The sequence below is a fragment of the Mustelus asterias genome, unplaced genomic scaffold (assembly GCF_964213995.1).
Source record: "Mustelus asterias unplaced genomic scaffold, sMusAst1.hap1.1 HAP1_SCAFFOLD_1431, whole genome shotgun sequence".
Lineage (NCBI taxonomy): Eukaryota > Metazoa > Chordata > Chondrichthyes > Carcharhiniformes > Triakidae > Mustelus > Mustelus asterias.
The window spans coordinates 73,459-92,851 of record NW_027591376.1 but is presented as its reverse complement, the minus strand read 5'-3'; the positions used below and the strand labels follow the sequence as shown (position 1 = coordinate 92,851).

At 50.2% G+C, this 19,393-nt stretch overlaps 1 protein-coding gene across 3 annotated transcripts in view; it reads left to right on the top strand.

Annotated features, from left to right (window-relative positions):
- Positions 1-1,699: 1,699 nt before the first annotated feature.
- ash2l (ash2 like, histone lysine methyltransferase complex subunit) overlaps positions 1,700-19,393 on the top strand; it is a 34,449-nt gene continuing 16,755 nt past the window's right edge. Inside the window, exons 1-9 of one of the 3 annotated variants that reach the window (XM_078206314.1) lie at positions 1,700-1,753; positions 2,601-2,749; positions 4,794-4,882; positions 8,736-8,830; positions 11,304-11,399; positions 12,462-12,557; positions 13,801-13,876; positions 16,989-17,006; positions 18,646-18,708. In XM_078206314.1, the coding sequence (XP_078062440.1) occupies positions 1,715-1,753; positions 2,601-2,749; positions 4,794-4,882; positions 8,736-8,830; positions 11,304-11,399; positions 12,462-12,557; positions 13,801-13,876; positions 16,989-17,006; positions 18,646-18,708 (721 nt within the window). In that variant the 5' untranslated portion in view covers positions 1,700-1,714. The remainder of the gene's footprint in view (positions 1,754-2,600; positions 2,750-4,793; positions 4,883-8,735; positions 8,831-11,303; positions 11,400-12,461; positions 12,558-13,800; positions 13,877-16,988; positions 17,007-18,645; positions 18,709-19,393) is intronic. The other 2 variants (XM_078206315.1, XM_078206316.1) reach the window with 2 other exon arrangements.

Below are 19,393 nucleotides of genomic sequence, written 5' to 3'. Positions count from 1 at the left end.
GAGGGAGTGATGGAGATGGAGACACCACAGAAGGAAGCCATTCATTTAGCCCACCATGTCCTTACTGGCTCTTCACCAGAAGCTGGAGGAGACCATTCAGCCTGCTGCCCCGTTCAGTACGATCATGGATGATCTTTCAGTGAAACCCCATCTTTCTGCACTGTCCTCAACTCCCCTGTGCTCCCTTCAGTCCGGCAGTTATTTCCCTGGTTCAGGTATTTGGTAAACACAGTAAGAAGTTTAACAACACCAGGTTAAAGTCCAACAGGTTTATTTGGTAGCAAAAGCCACACAAGCTTTCGGAGCCCCAAGCCCCTTCTTCAGGTGAGTGGGAATTCTGTTCACAAACAGGGCATATAAAGACACAAACTCAATTTACATGAATAACGGTTGGAATGCGAATACTTACAGCTAATCAAGTCTTTAAGATACAAACAATGTGAGCGGAGAGAGCATCAAGACAGGCTAAAGAGATGTGTATTGTCTCCAGACAGGACAGCCAGTGAAACTCTGCAGGTCCAGGCAGGCTGTGGGAATTACAAATAGTGTGACATGAACCCAATATCCCGGTTGAGGCCGTCCTCATGTGTGTGGAACTTGGCTATCAGTTTCTGCTCAGCGACTCTGCGTTGTGTGTCGTGAAGGCCGCCTTGGAGAACGCTTGCCCGAATATCAGAGGCCGGATGCCCGTGACCGCTGAAGTGTTCCCCAACAGGAAGAGAACACTCTTGCCTGGTGATTGTCGAGCGGTGTTCATTCATCCATTGTCGCAGCGTCTGCATGGTTTCCCCAATGTACCATGCCTCGGGACATCCTTTCCTGCAGTGTATCAGGGAGACAACGTTGACCGAGTCGCAAGAGTATGTACCGTGTACCTGGTGGATGAAGTTCTCAGGTACTTGGTACACAGGGAGCGGAGTCATCTCTGCAGGCTGACGGTTTGGAAGGGCATTGGAAAGGAGTGAGTGGGAACGTTGAGCAGAGGGGTCCATCCAGGGGAAACGGAAACCGGCCAATCCCTGCACCTTCTCAACCCACTGTCTTCCTCTGCAGCACACGAGGCAGAGACGGCCAGACCAAATCAGGGTCCTGAACAACACCCTGCAACGTTAACCAAACATCAAGCACCTCGGCCCAAACCATCCCATGAGAGAGAGAAGCCAGTCCCTCTCTCTTGTATTCTTCCAATTCCCTTTCAAAATGATATTTGAACCGGCTCTCACCATTCAGCAAGTGCCTTCTGCATTGTAACAAATCAAAATGGACAAGAAAAAGCATTTGGGGGAGGGTAAAAGGGTCACCCCAGTTTCTCTCTGGCTCCTGTGCCAATTATCTGAAATCTCTGACATCCTGCCAACGGAAACAGTTTCTGGTTTGCCTCCTCTCTGGAAAGCCCTCTGAGGCTTGAACGTCTCATTGGAATCTCCCCTCCATGCTCCAAGCAGGGCAATCCTGGCCTCAGATTCCCCCTTTCCCCAGTACCATTCGGGGAAATCTGGTCCCTCTCCTCGGCTCCAACATCCTTCCTGAAGTGTAGCCCCCAGAATTGGACGTAATAATGAACGGTAGTTTTCTAAAGATTCAGTGCCAGCAGCAAGTTGGGTTCATGTCACCAGGCGTGTGTCGAAGCTGTACTTAGTTCCAACTGAACCATCACTGCGATGTACAATAACGATGCGTTTCGTTTGTTTACAGTGATTCCTCACTGGCTGACATGACGATGGAGACGGAGTCCTCTGTTGGGAAAGATATCGTGAGTATTAGTTTTGTTTTGTTTGCCCAGGTGAGGTGAGACTCGGGTGCTCAGTGCGTTTATTCACACTGCAGTCACTGACATCCCGCTGTATCTGGACAGCCTGTGCTTTGCTGCCTTGTTGAACCCAAGTCTCTGTCAACAGCAGCCTCATAGTTCGGTATGGTCCGAGAAATCAGACCCGCGCCCATCTCTGAGATTTGTGCATCCCTTCTTCTCCTGTCCCTGAGCAGTTTTCACAGGGCACGTGTCTCATTTCTCACTGTTCTCTGCCGCCAACCTTCAGCTGTTGACGTCCTTTAGCAGACAGCTCAGAGGTCAATTTCAGCAACCTCTGACTCTTGGGGTTCTCCTTTAACTACTTTGGTGGTTAGTTTTAGATGTTCGTTGAATTGGCAAGTGCTGAATCGTTGCAGTCCTGTCTCCAAAATTGACCCAAATCTGTGGCAAATACTTCAGCCCAATGGCACGGTGGCACCGTGGTTAGCACTGCTGCCTCACAGCTCCATGGACCCGGGTTCAATTCTGGCTATGGATGACTGTGTGGAGTTTGCATGTTCTCCCCATGTCTGCGTGGGTTTCCTCCGGGTGCTCTGGTTTCCTCCCACAGTCCAAAGATGTGCGGGTTAGGTGGATTGGCCTTGGTAAATGTGCAGGGTTACAGCGATAGGGCAGGGAGGCATGGGCTTGGATAAGATGCTCTTTTGAAGGGTTGGTATAGACTGGATGAACCGAATGGCCTCCTGCACTGCCGGGATTCTGTGTTGTGCTGCTCCCACGGGCTGGATGGCGAAATATTGCCTCTTGTTTCCGTGTCCGAGACTCTCATTGCCCTTTGTTTTTCCAGGAGGCGTCTGGCGACAGCACTGAAGCGACGGATACTCAGCAGGCAGGGGCGATTGAGGAGGAATCCGTCCGGCACCTCGGCGGAGTGGAGCTCCAGTGTGGGATCTGTGTCAAATGGTTCTCGGCAGACACATTCGGACTTGATACGACGTACGTAACTTACAACTTGTCCTGTACTCAGTCCAGCAGCGTGAGTTCACAGTTCCTACACTCTGAGGCAGTAAAGCAGCCACATCGATTTAAGCTGATTTAATTTAACTTTCTACTGGTATAGCCAAGACCAAATTTAGCCTCGCCCTAAATCAGCCTGACCCTGTGGAACTGGGCGAGGTTGGTGAAAATTCTCTATGTTTTGCTGAGAGCAGTGTCACTGAAAAGCAGGGCAGTCATTTTAAACACGTGTTGAAGTCTGGCAGGACCACACTTGGGAGATTGTGTGCAATTCTCATCTCCGGATTACACTATAATGTAGAGTTACTGGAAGAGGGGCAACAGTGATTGACGAGAATGACGGTGGAAGTGGACGGTATGCTCTCTCTGCATAGCGCGCAAGAAACAATACTTTTCACTGTATACTCATACATGTGACAAACATAAATCAAATCACAAAAAGTGGGAGATCTGACTGAACAGGAAACATTGAACAACCTTCTCCTGTCCAGGAAAGAGAAGTCTGAGAGGGGACTTGAGGGAGGCCTTCAGCATATTAAAGGGGTTTGTCGGGAGACCCAAACTTGGGGCCGTAAATATAAGGTGGACACCAGGAAATCTAATCGCCCTTTCAGCAGAATATCTTACTCAGAGAGTTGTGAGAACGTGGAACTCGCTGCCACCGGGAGTGGTTGAGGTCAATAGTCGGAATGTTTTTACGGGGAAATTGGATAAGCGCATGGGGGAGGAAGAAATGGACGGATCTGTTGAAAGGGTGGGAGGAGTATTTAGCACGGATGCCAGAGTGTCGTAGTTGGGCCGAATGGCCTGTTGTGTTTGTAGAGTTGGGATTGGGGATTGTCGGGGAGTGTGGGGTAGGGAGTGAGGGCTCTGACGGCCTTTGGCGCCTCACTGAGATGGTCATGGTTAAGGCCTGACTGCCGATGGCCCGTGCAGCCTCACTGTTTGACAAGGGGATAGTGCCAGTCCATGATTTTGCCTCTGGCCTTCCTGTGGTTTGCAAGCTGGCGATTAAATTTCCCCCTCCACGCCCTCCCCAGTCACTGTCACCGGGGGTTCAGGAGGGTAATGAGATTATCCTCAGGACATAGAGCTCTGGTTAAAATAAATTTATGGGATGTAAGTGTCACTGGCAAGGCCAGTGTTTATTACCCACCCCTAGTTGCCCGAGCGACAGTGGTGGTGATCCACGACCTTGAGTGGAACTGAGGCACACACTGGGCCATTTTAGAAGGCCATTATGAGTGAAGCACATTAGAAGCATAGAATCTCTGCGGTGCAGAAGGAGGCCATTCGGCCCATTGAGTCTGCACTGACCACAATCCCACCCCAGGCCCTATTCCCGTAATCCCACATAGTTACCCTGCTAATCCCCCCTGACACTGAAGGGCAATTTTGCATGGCAAGTCCACCTAACCCGCACATCTTTGGGCTGGACTGTGGGAGGAAACCATAGCACCCGGAGGAAACCCACGCAGACACGGGGAGAATGTACAAACTCCACGCAGCCTGTGACCCGAGGCTGGAATTGAACCCGGGTCCCTGGCGCCAAGAGGCAGCAGTGCCAACCACTGTGCCAACTGTGCTGCCCTTAAAAATTTCAAACTCTATTGTTGGGGACCTGGAGTCCCCCAGAGTGGGTCAGGACGGCAGATCTCCGTCTCTGATGGACAGGATTGCACTCGGTGAGACAGTGACCCCCCCCACGTCGGAATTGAACCCGAGTCCCTGGCGCTGTGAGGCAGCAGTGCTAACCCACTGTGCCACATTGCCATGACAATCGGGTAGTTTCATGGTCACCATTCCTGAGACAAGCTTTTTTTCCCACCCAGATTTTGATTTCTTGAGTTGTTGATGATGATGGGATGTGTGCGTGTGAGTGCAGTAACAAAACCACTGCATACCCCAGTCCTGTCTACCCGCACTCACTGAAGGCGCAATGCAAGGTTAGTTTGAAATGTTGACCAGGGGTGAGTTTGCGAGTCCTGTCCCGGTCTGATTGCTGCTTTCTCTCTGTTTGCAGATCATGCTTACCGTTCATGACCAACTACATATTCCACTGTAACATGTGTCACCACAGTGGGAACACCTACTTCCTCCGAAAACAAGCAAGTAAGTTCACTGAGCCTGTGTTCGGCCGTCCAAGAGTCTAATTCCCTTTGGGAAAGCTCTGTGATTATGGATGATGACGCTGAAGTGTTAACGGCTAATGGCGTTGATCAATTTATGTTTCTTGAGGATGTATCCTGGAGTCACACAGCTGCGAGTTCGCTCTCCTGGGCAGTAGTACATGTCCATTCTTGTTGGATTGACAGAGCAGTGCATGTGGAGCGAAACCTGACCCTGTCCTCCTCCCACCAGGTGAACCTGGAGGAGGTCATTCAGCTCCTTGAGTCTGTCCCAGCATTCAATGAGATCAGCACTGATCTGGAACGTAACTCCACCTTGATCCTGTAACCCTACCTGTGAAGAAATCTTTCTCAATCTTGCTTTGGGAATTTTCAATTGACCCCTGGTGTCCACAGGTCTTTAGGGGAGATGGTTCCCAATTTCCACTATCTCTTGTGTGAAGAAGTGCTTCCTGACATCACCCCTCAATGTCCCAGCTCAAATTTTAAGATTCATATAATTATACAATCCTACAGTGCAGAAGGAGGCCATTCGGCCCATCAAGTCTGCACCGCCCACAATCCCACCCAGGCTCCATTCCCGTAGCCCCACATATTTACTCTGTCTGACACTCGGGTCAATTTAGCATGGTCAATCCACCTTACCCGCACATCTTTGGAGTGTGGGAGGAAACCCACGCAGACACAGAGAGAACATGCAGACAATGAGCCAAGGCTGGAATTAAACCCGGGTCCCTGGCACTGAGAGGCAGAAGTGCTAACCACTGTGTCACCGTGTCGCCCAAGGACCATTGCTTTACTTTGAGGTTGTGCTCTCGAGTTCTATACTCTCTGACCAATGGAAACATCTTCTTTACATCCACTCGATCCAGGCCCTATTCCCGTAACCTCTCCTATTTACCCTGCTAATCCCCCTGACACTAAGGGTCAATTTAGCACGGCCAATCCACCTAACTCGCCCATCTTTGGCCCTGTTGTTTCTGGAAATAGTGTTGTCTTTCTCAACCACAATCTTCTAAAACGCAATTAGATTTTCTAATATGCCGCGCTGTGGGGAATGGAACCTGTCCTCATGCGTGGACCCTTTTAGCTTCAGAAACTCTGTTTTATTTTAAGGGTATTTACTGTGTGCAGTTTGGGGGCTCCTGAGCTGAGAAAGCAGATACTTGTCTCTGAGGGAGTGCAGTGAAGATCCACCAGACTGATTCCTGGGATGGCAGGGTTGTCTGTATGAGGAGAGATTGAGTCGACTATGTCTGTAATCTCGAAAGATGAGAGGGGATTAGCAGGGTAAATACATTGGGGTTAGGGGGATAGAGCCTGGGTGGGATTGTGGTCGGTGCAGACTCGTTGGGCTGAATGGCCTCCTCCTGCACTGTGGGGATTCTATTCTATGATTGAAATGTATAAAAGTCTGACAGGGCTGTACAGGCTGGATGCAGGGATGTTGGCTTCTCCAGCAGGGGGTGTGGGTGTGGGGGAGGGGGATGTCGACAACAAGGTCACGGTCTCAGAATGTGGGGGCAGCCATTTTGGACTGCGGTGAGAAATGTCTTCACTCAGAGGGTGGTGAACCTGTGGAATTCTCTCCCGCAGAAGGCTGTGGAGGCCACGTCACTGAATATACTTAAGGAAATAGATTTCGAGACTCGAAAGGCGTCAAGGAGTTGGTGGAGAGAGCGCTGGGGTGTGACGTTGAGATACAGGATCAGCCATGATCATGTTGAACGGTGGAGCAGGGCCGAATGGCCTCCAGCTGCTCCTATTTCCGACGTTTAAGGTTTGGAGGGATAGTTGAGATTGAACCCAGCAGTAGTTCACAGCGAGAGTAGAGTTTGCTGTTGGGTTAGGTACGGGGGCACGAACTGGGGAATGGATTCAGCAGTGACCCGAACAGCAATGTTGTAAAAAAAAAACTGCTGGAAATCCAAACGGAAAATGCCGGAGTCGGTCCAGCAGCATCAGTGAAGCGAGGGGCAGAGATCTGACGGAAGGAATGTCGTTGACATCAAATATCAGCTCTGCTCCAGGTACTGCTCGACCGGCTGGGAATCGCCAGGATTTTCTGTTTTCAGTCCAATCAACGGTGTTCCGAGTCGGAGTTGGGATTGGGATAAAGTGCTGCTGGTCTCGTGGCGAGGGAGGGGTGGGATTTACTGAGGAGAATCGAAGCAACAAGGCAGCATGCATGACTCTGCAGAATGTGTGATGCAGCACACCCACTAATGGAAAAGCTCTCACCCAGCTTGGCTCTCCTTCCAGAGGAGACGTACTGAGAGGGTGTTGCTGTCTCAGAGAATGCCATCTTTTGGATACGATATTATCGGGTGTTGGTGAGGCCACATCTGGAGTATTGTGTCCAGTTTTGGTCTCCTTATTTGAGGAAGGATGTGGGGGCATTGGAGGCAGTTCAGAGGAGCTTCACCAGATTGATTCTGGGGCTGAAAGAGGAGAGATTAATTTTTTATTTATTTAAATTCGTGTCACAAGTAGGCTTACATTAACACTGCAATGAAGTTACTGTGAAAATCCCCATATCGCCACGTTCGGGTGCCTGTTCGGGTTACACTGAGGGAGAATTTAGCATGGCCAATGTACCTAACTTGCGCATCTTTTTGGACAGTGGGAGGAAACCGGAGCACCCGGAGGAAACCCACGCAGACACGGGGAGAATGTGCAGACTCCGCACAGACAGTGACCCAAGCTGGGAATCGAACCCGGGTCCCTGGCGCTGTGAGGCAGGCAGTGCGAACCACTGTGCCACCCTGCCGCACATTTGGGCTTATACTCTCTGTAGTTTAGAAGGGTGAGGGGAGGGGGGAATCTGATCAAGGTATATAAAATTTTTAAAGGGATTGATAAGAGTAAATGTAGACCAAATGTTTCCTCTCATGGGGCAATCTAGAACAAGAGGTCACAGGTAGAGGCTGAGGGGCAATAGATTTAAAACTGAGATGAGGAGGAACTACTTCTCGCAGAGGATGATGAATTTGTGGAACTCGCTACCCCATAGGGGCGGCACGGTAGCACAGTGGTTAGCACTGCTGCTTCACAGCTCCAGGGACCTGGGTTCGATTCCCGGCTTGGGTCACTGTCTGTGTGGAGTTTGCACGTTCTCCCCGTGTCTGCGTGGGTTTCCTCCGGGTGCTCCGGTTTCCTCCCACAGTCCAAAGATGTGTGGATTCGGTTGATTGGCCATGCTAAATTGCCCCTTAGTATCCCGAGATGCGTTGGTTGGAGGGATTAGCGGGTAAATATGTGGGGATATGGGGATAGGGCCTGGGTGGGATTGTGGTCGGTGCAGACTGGATGGGCCAAATGGCCTCTTTCTGCCCTGTAGGGTTTCTATGACTTCTATGATAGCGCGGTGGAGTCGGAATCATTGGTTTCAAGAGGGAGGTAGATTTCTAATTCTAAAAAAAGGGATAAGGGAACATGGGGGGCAGGTGAGGAGGTGGATTTGAGACCAGGGGGAGAGACCAGCCATGATCTGATTGAATGGCGGAGCAGGCTCGAAGGGCTGAATTTGCCTGCTTCTGCTCCTAATTCTGATGTTCCTGTATAAACCGAGGGCCCTGTTAGGTGGACAGAGAAGATCCCACTTCGAAGGAGAGCAGGACGTCCTCCATGGTGACCTGACCAATATTTATCCCTCGTCCAACCTGACTGAAAAGGGTTGGCTGGTCACGATCTCATTGCAGCCCGTGGGATCTTGCTGTGTGCAAATTGACTGCGGCACTTGCTGCATGGGTGTAGTGATTACACTTCGAAAGGTGCAAAGTGATTTGAGAGCTTTTATGCACAGTAAGAATGCAAGCTTTTGTCTTTCCCTGCAGATTTGAAGGAAATGTGTCTGACAGGCCTTGCAAATCTGACCTGGCGTTCCCGAACACAGGGCGAACACCCCAAAACCATGTTTTCCAAGGATAAGGTACGAGGTTTTAAGCTGAAGTGTATTTATTCGTGTCACAAGTCGGCTTACATTAACACTGCAATGAAGTTACTGTGGAAAATCCCTTAGTCGCCACACTCTGGCGCCTGTTCGGGTTACACTGAGGGAGATTTTAGCACGGCCAATTCTCCTAACCAGCACGTCTTTCTGACTGTGGGAGGAAACTGGAGCACCCAGGGGAAACCCACGCAGACATGGGGAGAATGTGCAAACTCCACACAGACAGTGACCCAAGCCGGGAATCGAACCTGGGTCCCTGGTGTTGTGAGGCAGCAGTGCTAAGCACTGTGCCACCTCATGCCTTTGGACGCAGTGTTTCAGATAAGATACATGTTTAGTTTATTTATTAGCGTTACAAGTAGGCTTACATTAACACTCCGGCGCCTGTTCGGGTACACTGCGGGAGAATTTAGCATGGCCAATGCACCTAACCAACACGTCTTTCAGACTGTGGGAGGAAACCGGAGCACCCGGAGGAAACCCACGCAGACACGGGGAGAACGTGCAGATTCCACACAGACAGTGACCCAAGCCAGGAATCGAACCCTAGTCCCTGGAAATGTGAGGCAGCAGTGCTAACCACTGTGCTGCCCAAGGGTCCAAGGTTTGAACCCAAATGGCTGCGGAGAGTTCCGCAGAGAAAGTTCATCCCCAGTATACAACTTGAGGAGCTAAATGACCATCTCATCTCATCTCTCTGTAACCCAGGTGCCCAGGCGGGGTGCTGCCCCTGTAACGCCAGTGGGCAAAGCGGACCTGGTCACGGCCCCTGAGCATCTAAATCACAGAGAAATGGTTGAGCTCTTTAAATTTGCCTTACTGTTGTACAGCTTTCAGATAAGGAGCATAGACAAGCACCACATCTACCACCTTCAATACTGAATCCCTCCACCACCCCCACACAGTGGCAGCAGTGTACACTCTCGACAAGATGCACTGCAAGAACTCACCAAGCTCCTTCCACAGCAAACCAGTGGCTTCTATCACCTGGAAGGAAGAGGGCAGCAAATGCATGGGTACGCCAGCACGTTGTGCCTCTTCAAGTGCCCCTTGAGTGCCCCTTCAAGTCTCTCACACCATCCTGACTTGGAAATATATCGCCATCCCTTCACTGCCGCTGGGTCAAAATCCTGGAACCCCCAACAGAATTTAGCATAGCCAACAGACAGTGACCCAAGGCCGGGAATCGAACCTGGGCCCCTGGCCCTGTGAGGCAGCAGTGGTAACCACTGTGCTGACCCTAACAGCACTGTGGGTGTGCCTACACCTCATGGACTACAGCGGTTCCAGATGGCAGCTCACCATTACCCTCTCCCAAGGCAATTAGGAATGAGCAACAAATGCTGGCCTTGCCAGCGACACTTGCATCCCCTGGGGCGGCAGTTCCGAATGATTTTAAAGTTACAGAATCTAAGAATGACCACTGGTTGAAAATGGTGGCCTTTCATTTGAGAGGTTGCTGGAGCTGGGAAGAAGGGGAATGTGCAGAAGCTGCTCCTACACTCTTTCCGAGCTGCCGTTATGACACCCACTCTCTCAAAGCAAGAAGGGATGGGTGTGGTTGGTAATGTCACTGGAGTCGGAATCTTCAGTCTAATCCTCTGGGGGACACGGGTTTGAATCTGGAATTTAAATTCAATTAATAAATCTGGAACATAAAGCTCGTCTCAGTGATAGTCACCACAAGACGATCATAGAATCTACAGTGCAGAAGGAGGCCATTTGGCCCATCGAGCCTGCACTGACAACAATCCCACCCAGGTCCCATCCCCATAACCCCACGTATATTTACCCTCCCAATCCCCCTGCCACTAAGGAGCAATTTAACATGGCCAATCAACCTGACCCCTACATCTTTGGACTGTGGGAGGAAACCGGAGCACCCTGAGGAAACCCACGCAGACACGGGGAGAATGTGCAAACTGCACACAGACAGTGACCCGAGGTTGGGAATCGAATCCGGGTCCCTGGCGCTGTGAGGCAGCAGTGCTTGCAACCGTGCCACCCCAATCATTTATTGATTGTCGTAAAACTCATCCTTTGGGGAAGGAAATCTGCCATCCTTACCCTGGTCTGGCTGACATGTGACTCCAGAATGGTCGACTCTTGACTGCCCTCTGAAATGGCCGAGCGGGTCACTGTCCAAGGGTAGTTAGGGATGAGCAATAAATGCTGGCCCAGCCAGCGACACCCCCAAAACGTGAAAGAATTTTTAAAAGCCTGCGGATTCTCCTCATGGCCACATGAGATTTGATGTACCATGACAGATGCTTGTCCCTCCAGAGACTGTGGGAATGAGTGTCTGACTTGGGAGGAGAGGGGAGTTGGGTTGCCAGTGGCATTCTCAATCCACAGTTCTGAGATGCATTGTCCATTGTTGGTTTGTTTTTCTCGATGAGCAGCACAGGTTTGACCCCATGTTCTTGTACCCGGCCCTGTTGTTTCTCTGCAGGATATCATACCTTTCATCGACAAATACTGGGAGTGTTTGACCACACGGCAACGGCCCAGCAAGATCACTTGGCCAAACAACATTGTCAAGACGATGGTGAGTGTGTTCCCCCGTGGGAACGGGATCCAAGTTGCTGCCGTAGTTTGTGTTTTATCTGCACTGGAGTTGTGCCGATGGCCGGCAAAGCAGCTTTATCCTTCAGAGCTTAGCCCCGCAGAGCGAGTGGGCACCTGCCTGAAAGAATATGATGGCCCAGGTCAGCAAAGCGTTCCAATCCAGAGGCTTTGGGCTCACATCCCATGAGGCAAAAGTCAAGACCTCTGCTCCAGTGTTGCACCGAGAGTGCTCACTGCACCGAAACGCATAAAATCCCTGCAGTACAGAAGGAGGCCATTCGGCCCATCAACTCTGCACCGACCACAATTCCACCCAGGCCCTATCCCCATAACCCCACATATTTACCCTGTTTATCCCCCCTGAAACTAGGGTCAATTTAGCATGGCCAATCAATCTAACCCACACATCTTTGGAGCAAGTAGTCTCACAACAAACACCAGGTTAAAGTCCAACAGGTTTATTTGGTAGCATGAGCTTTCGGAGCGCTGCCCCTTCATCAGGAGGATTTGGTCACAAATAGGGTATATAGAGACAGTTTGTGAACCACATCCTGCACTCACCTGATGAAGGGGCAGCGCTCCGAAAGCTCGTGCCACCAAATAAACCTGTTGGACTTTAACCTGGTGTTGTGAGACTACTTACTGTGCCCACCCCCAGTCCAACGCCGGCAACTCCACATCATCTTTGGACTGAGGGAGGAAACCGGAGCACCCGGAGGAAACCCACGGGGAGAACGTGCAGACTCCAAGCCGAGAATCGAACCCGGGTCGCTGGCGCTGTGAGGCAGCAGCGCTAACCACTGTGCCACCCTTCTGCTCTCTATCTAAAGGATGCCAAGGCACTATATTGAAGAATAGGAGGTTGTTACCATCTGGGGTCACTGAATAATTTGTGTATCTGAGTAAACATCAGCATTTTTGATGGCGTGTGAAGTGTCCAGATAGAAAAGGTGTCATTATTTTCGTTGATCATCCCTCAGTTTTAATGTTTGGGGTGAGTTGCGGAACCGGTAACCAATCCTGAGTGTGCCTGAAATTTCAGACCAAAGAGCGAGATGTGTTTCTGGTGAAGGAGAACCCAGATCCCGGCAGCAAAGACCCACAGGAAGACTACCCCAAGTTTGGGCTGCTGGACCAGGTAAGATGTCTGCTGCGCCCGGGGAAGACGAGAGGTGCTGTTGTTTTGGTGGCAGAGTGAAGACACCATTAAAGCAATGCCAGCCATTCACAGCCAGGGCCTGTGCACTGGGCAACAAACCATTAGCTCAGCAAAGATGTGTGTCTCTGCCTCGTCCAGCCGCTCCACATTGCAGTGGCTTCTGAACTTCATTGCTCGGGATGTGAAATTGCTTCCATGGTTGATGGAAATTTCTGGTGGCATCTCGCACTGAGAAGAATACTGGTGTGGCAGGACATAGAGACTAGAAGCAGGAGGAGGCCATTCAGCCCTTCGAGCCTGCTCCACCATTCATTATGATCTTGGCTAATCATCAAATTCAATATTCTGCCCCCCCCCCCAATATCCCTCGACCCCTTTAGCCCCAAGAGCTATATCCAATTTCTTCTTGAAATCAGACAAACTTTTGGCCTCAACTACTTCCTGTGGGAGTGAATGCCACACATTCACCACCCTCTGGGTGAACAAATTTCTCCTCACCTCAGTTCTAAAAGATTTACCCCTTCTCCCCAAACTACGACCCCGAGTCCTGGACTCACCCCACCATCGGCAACATTCCTTCGGAATGTACCCTGTCTAATCCTGTTAAAATTTTATAAGTTTCTATGAGATCCCCTCTCACTCTTCTAAACTCCAATGAATACAATCCTAACTGACTTAGTCTCTCCTCATCTGACAGACCTGCCATCCCAGGAATCAGCCTGGTAAACCTTCGCTGTACTCCCTCTATAGCAAGGACATCCTTCCTCAGATCACGACACCAAAACTGCACAAATAAGATTTGCAAGATTGTTTTCAGCAACGTGGGGGTTGCACTGTGAGGAGAGATTGATGAGAATGGGGCCCGTCTGCTCTGGAGTTGTGAACATTGAGAGACAGCATGACTGGGAGGGCTTGATAGGGTGATTTGATTTGATTTATTATTGTCACATGTATTAACATAGTGGAAAGTATTGTTTCTTGCGCACTATACAGACAAAGCATACTGTTCATAAAGAAGGAAAGAAGAGAGTGCAGAATGTAGTGTTACAGTCATAGCTAGGGTGTAGAGAAAAGGGTTAAAAAGAGTGCGTTGAGGTTTGCTATTGAATGTTCTCTCATTCCAAAGAGGGCCATTCACCCTGTCATGGACATTTTGATCTGTTCTAAGTGGTTTCTGCTCCTGCACTGAAACTAGTTTGCTGTTTTAAACTCTCTCTTGTAGGATCTTTCCAACATTGGCCCCGCGTACGACACACAGAAACAAGGTGGATCCTTGACCCCGGGAAGCAACCTCAATGGTATGTGGATGACTTCATTACTGAGCTCCTCTCTCTTTGAGATCCTAGTGAATGATTGGCGTGAATGTATCTTGTGGCTTTGTCACGCTGATGTGAATTTTTAAAAAAAGTTTATTTATTAGTCACAAGTAAGGCTTACATTAGCGCTGCAAAGAAGTTATTGTGAAATTCCCCTAGTCGCCACAGTCCAGCGCCCGTTCGGGTCAATGCACCCTCACCAGCACGTCTTTCAGACTGTGGGAGGAAACCGGAGCACCCGGAGGAAACCCACGCAGACACGGGGAGAATGTGCAGACTCCGCACAGACAGTGACCCAAGCCGGGAATCAAACCCGGGTCCCTGGCGCTGTGAGGCAGCAGTGCTAACCACTGTGCCACCGTGCCACCCAACTTGTTCATCTGATTGTTACTCCGTGACCAACCTTCAGCCAGCCTCTCACTTAATACTTTTTTAAAAAACTTATTTGCAAATAAAATGCGGACAGGAGAATCAATGGGAGGGTGAATTATTTGCACTAAATACATAATTTGTCGCAATGTTATTTGTGCTCAGATTGTAGGGAAAAGCATATTTTAGCTGTATTAGTTTTGAATCCATCAGCAGAAGCCAGATGAGCTGCTATGTATTGGCAAGGTTTGCTGTTCTAATATTTGACAAGTTGAATCTCCAACTATCTGGGAATGTTTGTCCCATAGCTGACAGGAACCTGTTCACTGAATGGGACATGGTTCAAAGTTTATTTATCAGTGTCACAAGTAGGCTTACATTAACACCATAATGCAGTTACTGTGAAAATCCCCTAGTCGCCACACTCCGGTTCGGGTACACCGAGGGAGAATTTAGCACAGCTAATGCACCAAACCCGACGTCTTTCGGACTGTGGGAGGAAACCGGAGCATCCGGAGGAAACCCACGCAGACACGGGGGAGTGCGTGCAGACTCCACATGGACAGTGACCCAAGCTGGGAATCGAACCCGGGTCCCTGGCGCTGTGAGGCAGCAGCGCTAACCACTGTGCCGCCCAACTATACGTCTTCCCGAAAGCTAACACAGTTCATTTAAAAGAAGAGAGTTTAAAAATGTGTTGATAGCCTGCAGTAAGTGTGCCTAATGCCCGAATGAGATTCTGCATTTTTATTACATGAAATGCCCTCAAGTAGGTCAGCTGGCAGGATTGGGTGCGATTGTCACCTTTTAGTGTTCAGGCCATTCCTCTGTGGGAAGGTGAAGCTGCTGGAACCATCGTTAACTGTGCCAAGGATCCGGAAACAACCCATAATATGTATTTTGGTTGGAGTAGTACCTCTTGGTGTGCAAGAAGCTCGCCAGTGTATAGCCTATCAAACCCCTCGCAAAGATGTACGGGTTAGGTGGATTGGCCAAGCTGAATTGCCCCCGAGTGTCCCCAAGATATATGGGTAAGGAGCAGTGGTATTAGCATGGTAAATATGTGGGGATAGGGTCTGGTGGGATGCCCTGTCAGAGAGTCAGCGCAGACTAGATGGGATGAATGGCCTCCTCCTGCACTGTGGGGATTCTATGATTGAGGTAACCTTAGTGGGAAAGTTGAGGGGGTGGATTCTCTTGATTCATTCACCATCCGATCAGGTGGTTTTCAAGCTTCTGATTTATTTTTGACAGAAGATATTTTTGTGAAAGTCAGCAGTTGTTTCTGACTCGATGGTGCATTCCAGCCGGCCCACTCCCATGTCTTTCATTCCAGGATCTAACATGGCAACGGTCCAAATTCTACACCTTCCAGTTGAGTCCTCACACATGGTAACCTGGGGAAGCTCCCCTCTCCTGTAGTGCCTCATTCCTCCTGCAAGAATAGGTTACTTCCTGCTTGCTATATCCAGACAAAATGAGTTGGGAATGTGATTGAATGGGAACAGGAGCGAGATCCATTCCATTTCTTCCTAGTTGTCAGGATGCAGCAGCAACAGAGTTATTATCTGATCATGTTGATCAATTAGTCAACAATAGAAAAATCCCCACTGCTCAAAAGCTTTGGGAGTCTTTGGTCCAAAGTTGCCTGTTGATTTCCCATCAAAGTTACACCAGCTAATTTTAAAAGCCCTGTTTCTGTGTGATGTGGAGTCTTTGAAATGCCTTCTTTTGGCGCCAGAAGTGAAGGGTAGTTGAGAAAATGTTGCCGCTTTTGTTTCTATCTTTTGCGTCGATCATGTCCCGGAGATGTTGCAGTGCAATCAGCCTTGGTCATTGGCGGAGCGGTCGGCTGACAAAAGGCGACTCCTCCAGCAAGCTCTCTCTCTCTCTCGAGCCAAGTGGCCACATTTGGCTGACTGCGAGGTGTTGTTGGGAGGGGGTGCGGCGTTTTGGGTGTTTGAGGTCACGGATCTGCCTGCCGGGAGCTCAAGGTGGGCTGCCCTGAACTGCCGCAGGTACCTTCTCCACCTTGAGTTGTGAAGATGCAGAGGGCAGGCCGATGGGATTGCTCAAGTCTCCTGCTGGGTTTGTGAGCAGGAGGAAATTCAGTGGGGGGGGGGGGGCACTGGGCAGTGATGTCTGCTGGTACAGTCGCATTACGGGGGGTGGGGGTGGGGGGGGGGGGGGGGGGGAGGAGGAGACTTTGTTGAATGCGTTTGTTAACGACACAGAAGTTAACAGCTCAGGGGAGACGATGGCCCAGTGCTGTTATTGTTAGACTATTAATCCAGAAACTCAGCTAATGTTCTGGCGATCCGGGTTCGAATCCCGCCACGGCAGATGGTGGAATTTGAATTCAATAAAAAAACATCTGGAATTAAGAATCTACTGATGACCGTGAAACCATTGTCGTAAAAACCCATCTGGTTCACTAATGTCCTTTAGGGAAGGAAATCTGCCGTCCTTACCCGGTCTGGCCTACATGTGACTCCAGAGCCACAGCAATGTGGTTGACGCTCAGCTGCCCTCCAAGGGCAACTAGGGATGGGCAATAAATGCTGGTCCAGACGGCGACGCCCATGTCCCACGAATGAATAAAAAAATAAAAATGCCTGTGGAACATTATAGATGTGGGAAATGAGGTTCATGTTCAGAAGGAGCTAATGTGTAAGAGTTTATATTCTCAGGCCGTACAAATGCATGCTTTCACCTCTTTTTCCAGGTGGATCTACAGTTGCAGGTGAAAGTTTGTGTCATAAGAAGTGCTGAAACTTAAGTATCTGTTGCTGGCTTAAAACGCTTGATGTTTAGCGATTTGCAGTGTTTTTTTTTTCAAAATACCTTTGCTGTTCTCATCGTCTGGTCTGAACTGCGCAAAATGTGACACTTGTGCAGGGGAGGATGCTGCATGAAGAGCTTGCACGGGGTTTGAAACCAGCCACCTTTACCTGTTTGGATTTCAATTAGGGCAGGGGCCTGACAGCCAAAGATTTTAAAACGGACGTGAGGCGTGGGGGGGGGGTCAGACTTGGCGTCGCGGTCCAGTCTCTGAGAATTGCACAGTTCAGATCAGACGATCCAGTCCGCCTGGAGTTTTGAGTGGGTGGCATCGGTGATGGAGATGTTCTTGCCTTTGCTGTCTTGAGCTTTAAGGTAGTGAGCCTTCTGAAAGCCGCGTACTCGAGAGCGTTTAAAAAAAAATATATATATAAGTTGCACCCAGTTGTTGCCGCAGGGAGAGGGAGGTTGGATTGTCTGTGATGTGGCTCACGTGTGTGTCGCATAGCCCAGGTGAGTAGGCCCAATTCTGGCACGGGTTTAAAATGCGTTGGAATTCCAACCGTCGACTTCTGTGTGCAACATCCTTCCTTCGTCAGTTGAGTGCATCCTGGTTGCTCCCTTGATCATTATTTCTGCTTCACCCCCTTCCCTGGAAACCGTTGCTTCTTTCTCCTCTCTGTCCGTTGAGTGGGTAAGTGTGGAGCTGCAGCATTCCTCCCCGCTGGGTTGGGCTAAGTGCAAGGGTGGGGAGGGGAGGGAAAGGTGGGGGGCGCAGTTTGACCACTGCGACTGGGTTTTATTTATTAGTGTCACAAGTCAGCTTACATTAACACTGCAGTGACATTACTGTGAAAATCACCTAGTCGCCACACTCAGGTGCCTGTTCGGGTGCGCTGGGGGAGAATTTAGCACCTAACCTACACATCTTTAGGACTGTGGGAGGAAACCGGAGCACCCGGAGGAAACCCACGCAGACACGGGGAGAACGTGCAGACTCGGCACAGACAGTGACCCAAGCCGGGAATCGAACCCGGGTCCCTGAGGCTGTGAGGCAGCAGTGCCAACCCACTGAGCCACCGTGCCGCCCCATCACCCATCAAGGGTGTCAGCACCCTTCAGAAAGAGAGGAGAGTCAGCCACAGCTGGGCTTTCCTTCCTGGCCCCAGCTAAATTTAAACAGAAGTCGAGACGTTGGACAAGGATGAGATGCCAACTCGGGACTGTCACCCTGTTGCCAACATTGGCCAGGTGAGCTTTCGAGTGAGGCACGGTCTGTTGAGTTGGTGCAAGAGGACAGCCAGCATCTGCGGAAACCACCCCTTGGCGCCGTGGAGCAGTCACCAGAGTGTTGGTGTCCAGGCTGCTGACTCCGCCCCTCCACCCCTCAGCCCCAAACTCCCCGGTTGTGACCACTCGGTGGAGCTCTGGCTATTTTCTCACGCGGAGCCTGTATTGAAGTGTTGGGTCTGGTGTAAGGGAAGCAGTCCCGTGTGAAGCCAGCACGTCCCCGGGTAATTTTAATGGGTGCTGCTTCTGCTGCTAACTGAACACAAGAGGCTCACAAGTGAGAATGGTGGCTTCACCCTTTGTGTTTGCAGGGCGTCTCAGTGGTGCGACAAGCAGTGACGGGACTGGGGGTCGGGCCCGTGACTCCACACAAGGTGAGCTAACAATGTCCGCTGGAAGTGCCTGTGGGGTGGGGTTGGGGTGGCTGGAAAAGGCGGCGGGGAAGGAGGAGAAGGAGATGTCTCAGCATTATGCTGCAGCTTTTTATCCTGTCCCGGGCACTGGAAAACCCAGCTGAATTTGGAGAGGGGACAGTCCAGTCTCCTCCAGGGAATCTCGGATGACGATTAACTGAGGAGTTGAGTATGCTGGGATTTGATTGGATTTATTATTGTCACATGTATTAGTATACAGTGAAATGTATCATTTCTTGTGCGCTATACTGAAAAAACATACTGTTCATAGAGAAGGAAAGGAGAGAGTGCAGAATGTAGTGTTACAGTCATAGCTAGGGTGTAGAGAAAGATCAACTTAATGCAAGGTAGGTCCATTCAAAAGTCTGACAGCAGCAGGGAAGAAGCTGTTCTTGAGTTGGTTGGTACGTGACCTCAGACTTTTGTATCTTTCTCCCGACAGAAAAAGGTGGAAGAGAGAATGTCCGGGGTGCGTGGGGTCCTTGATTATGCTGGCTGCTTTGCCGAGGCAGCGGGAAGTGTAGACAGAGTCAATGGATGGGAGGCTGGTTTGCGTGATGGACTGGGTTTCGTTCACGACCCTTTGTGGTTCTTTACGGTCTTGGGCAGAGCAGGAACCCATACCAAGCTGTGATACAACCAGAAA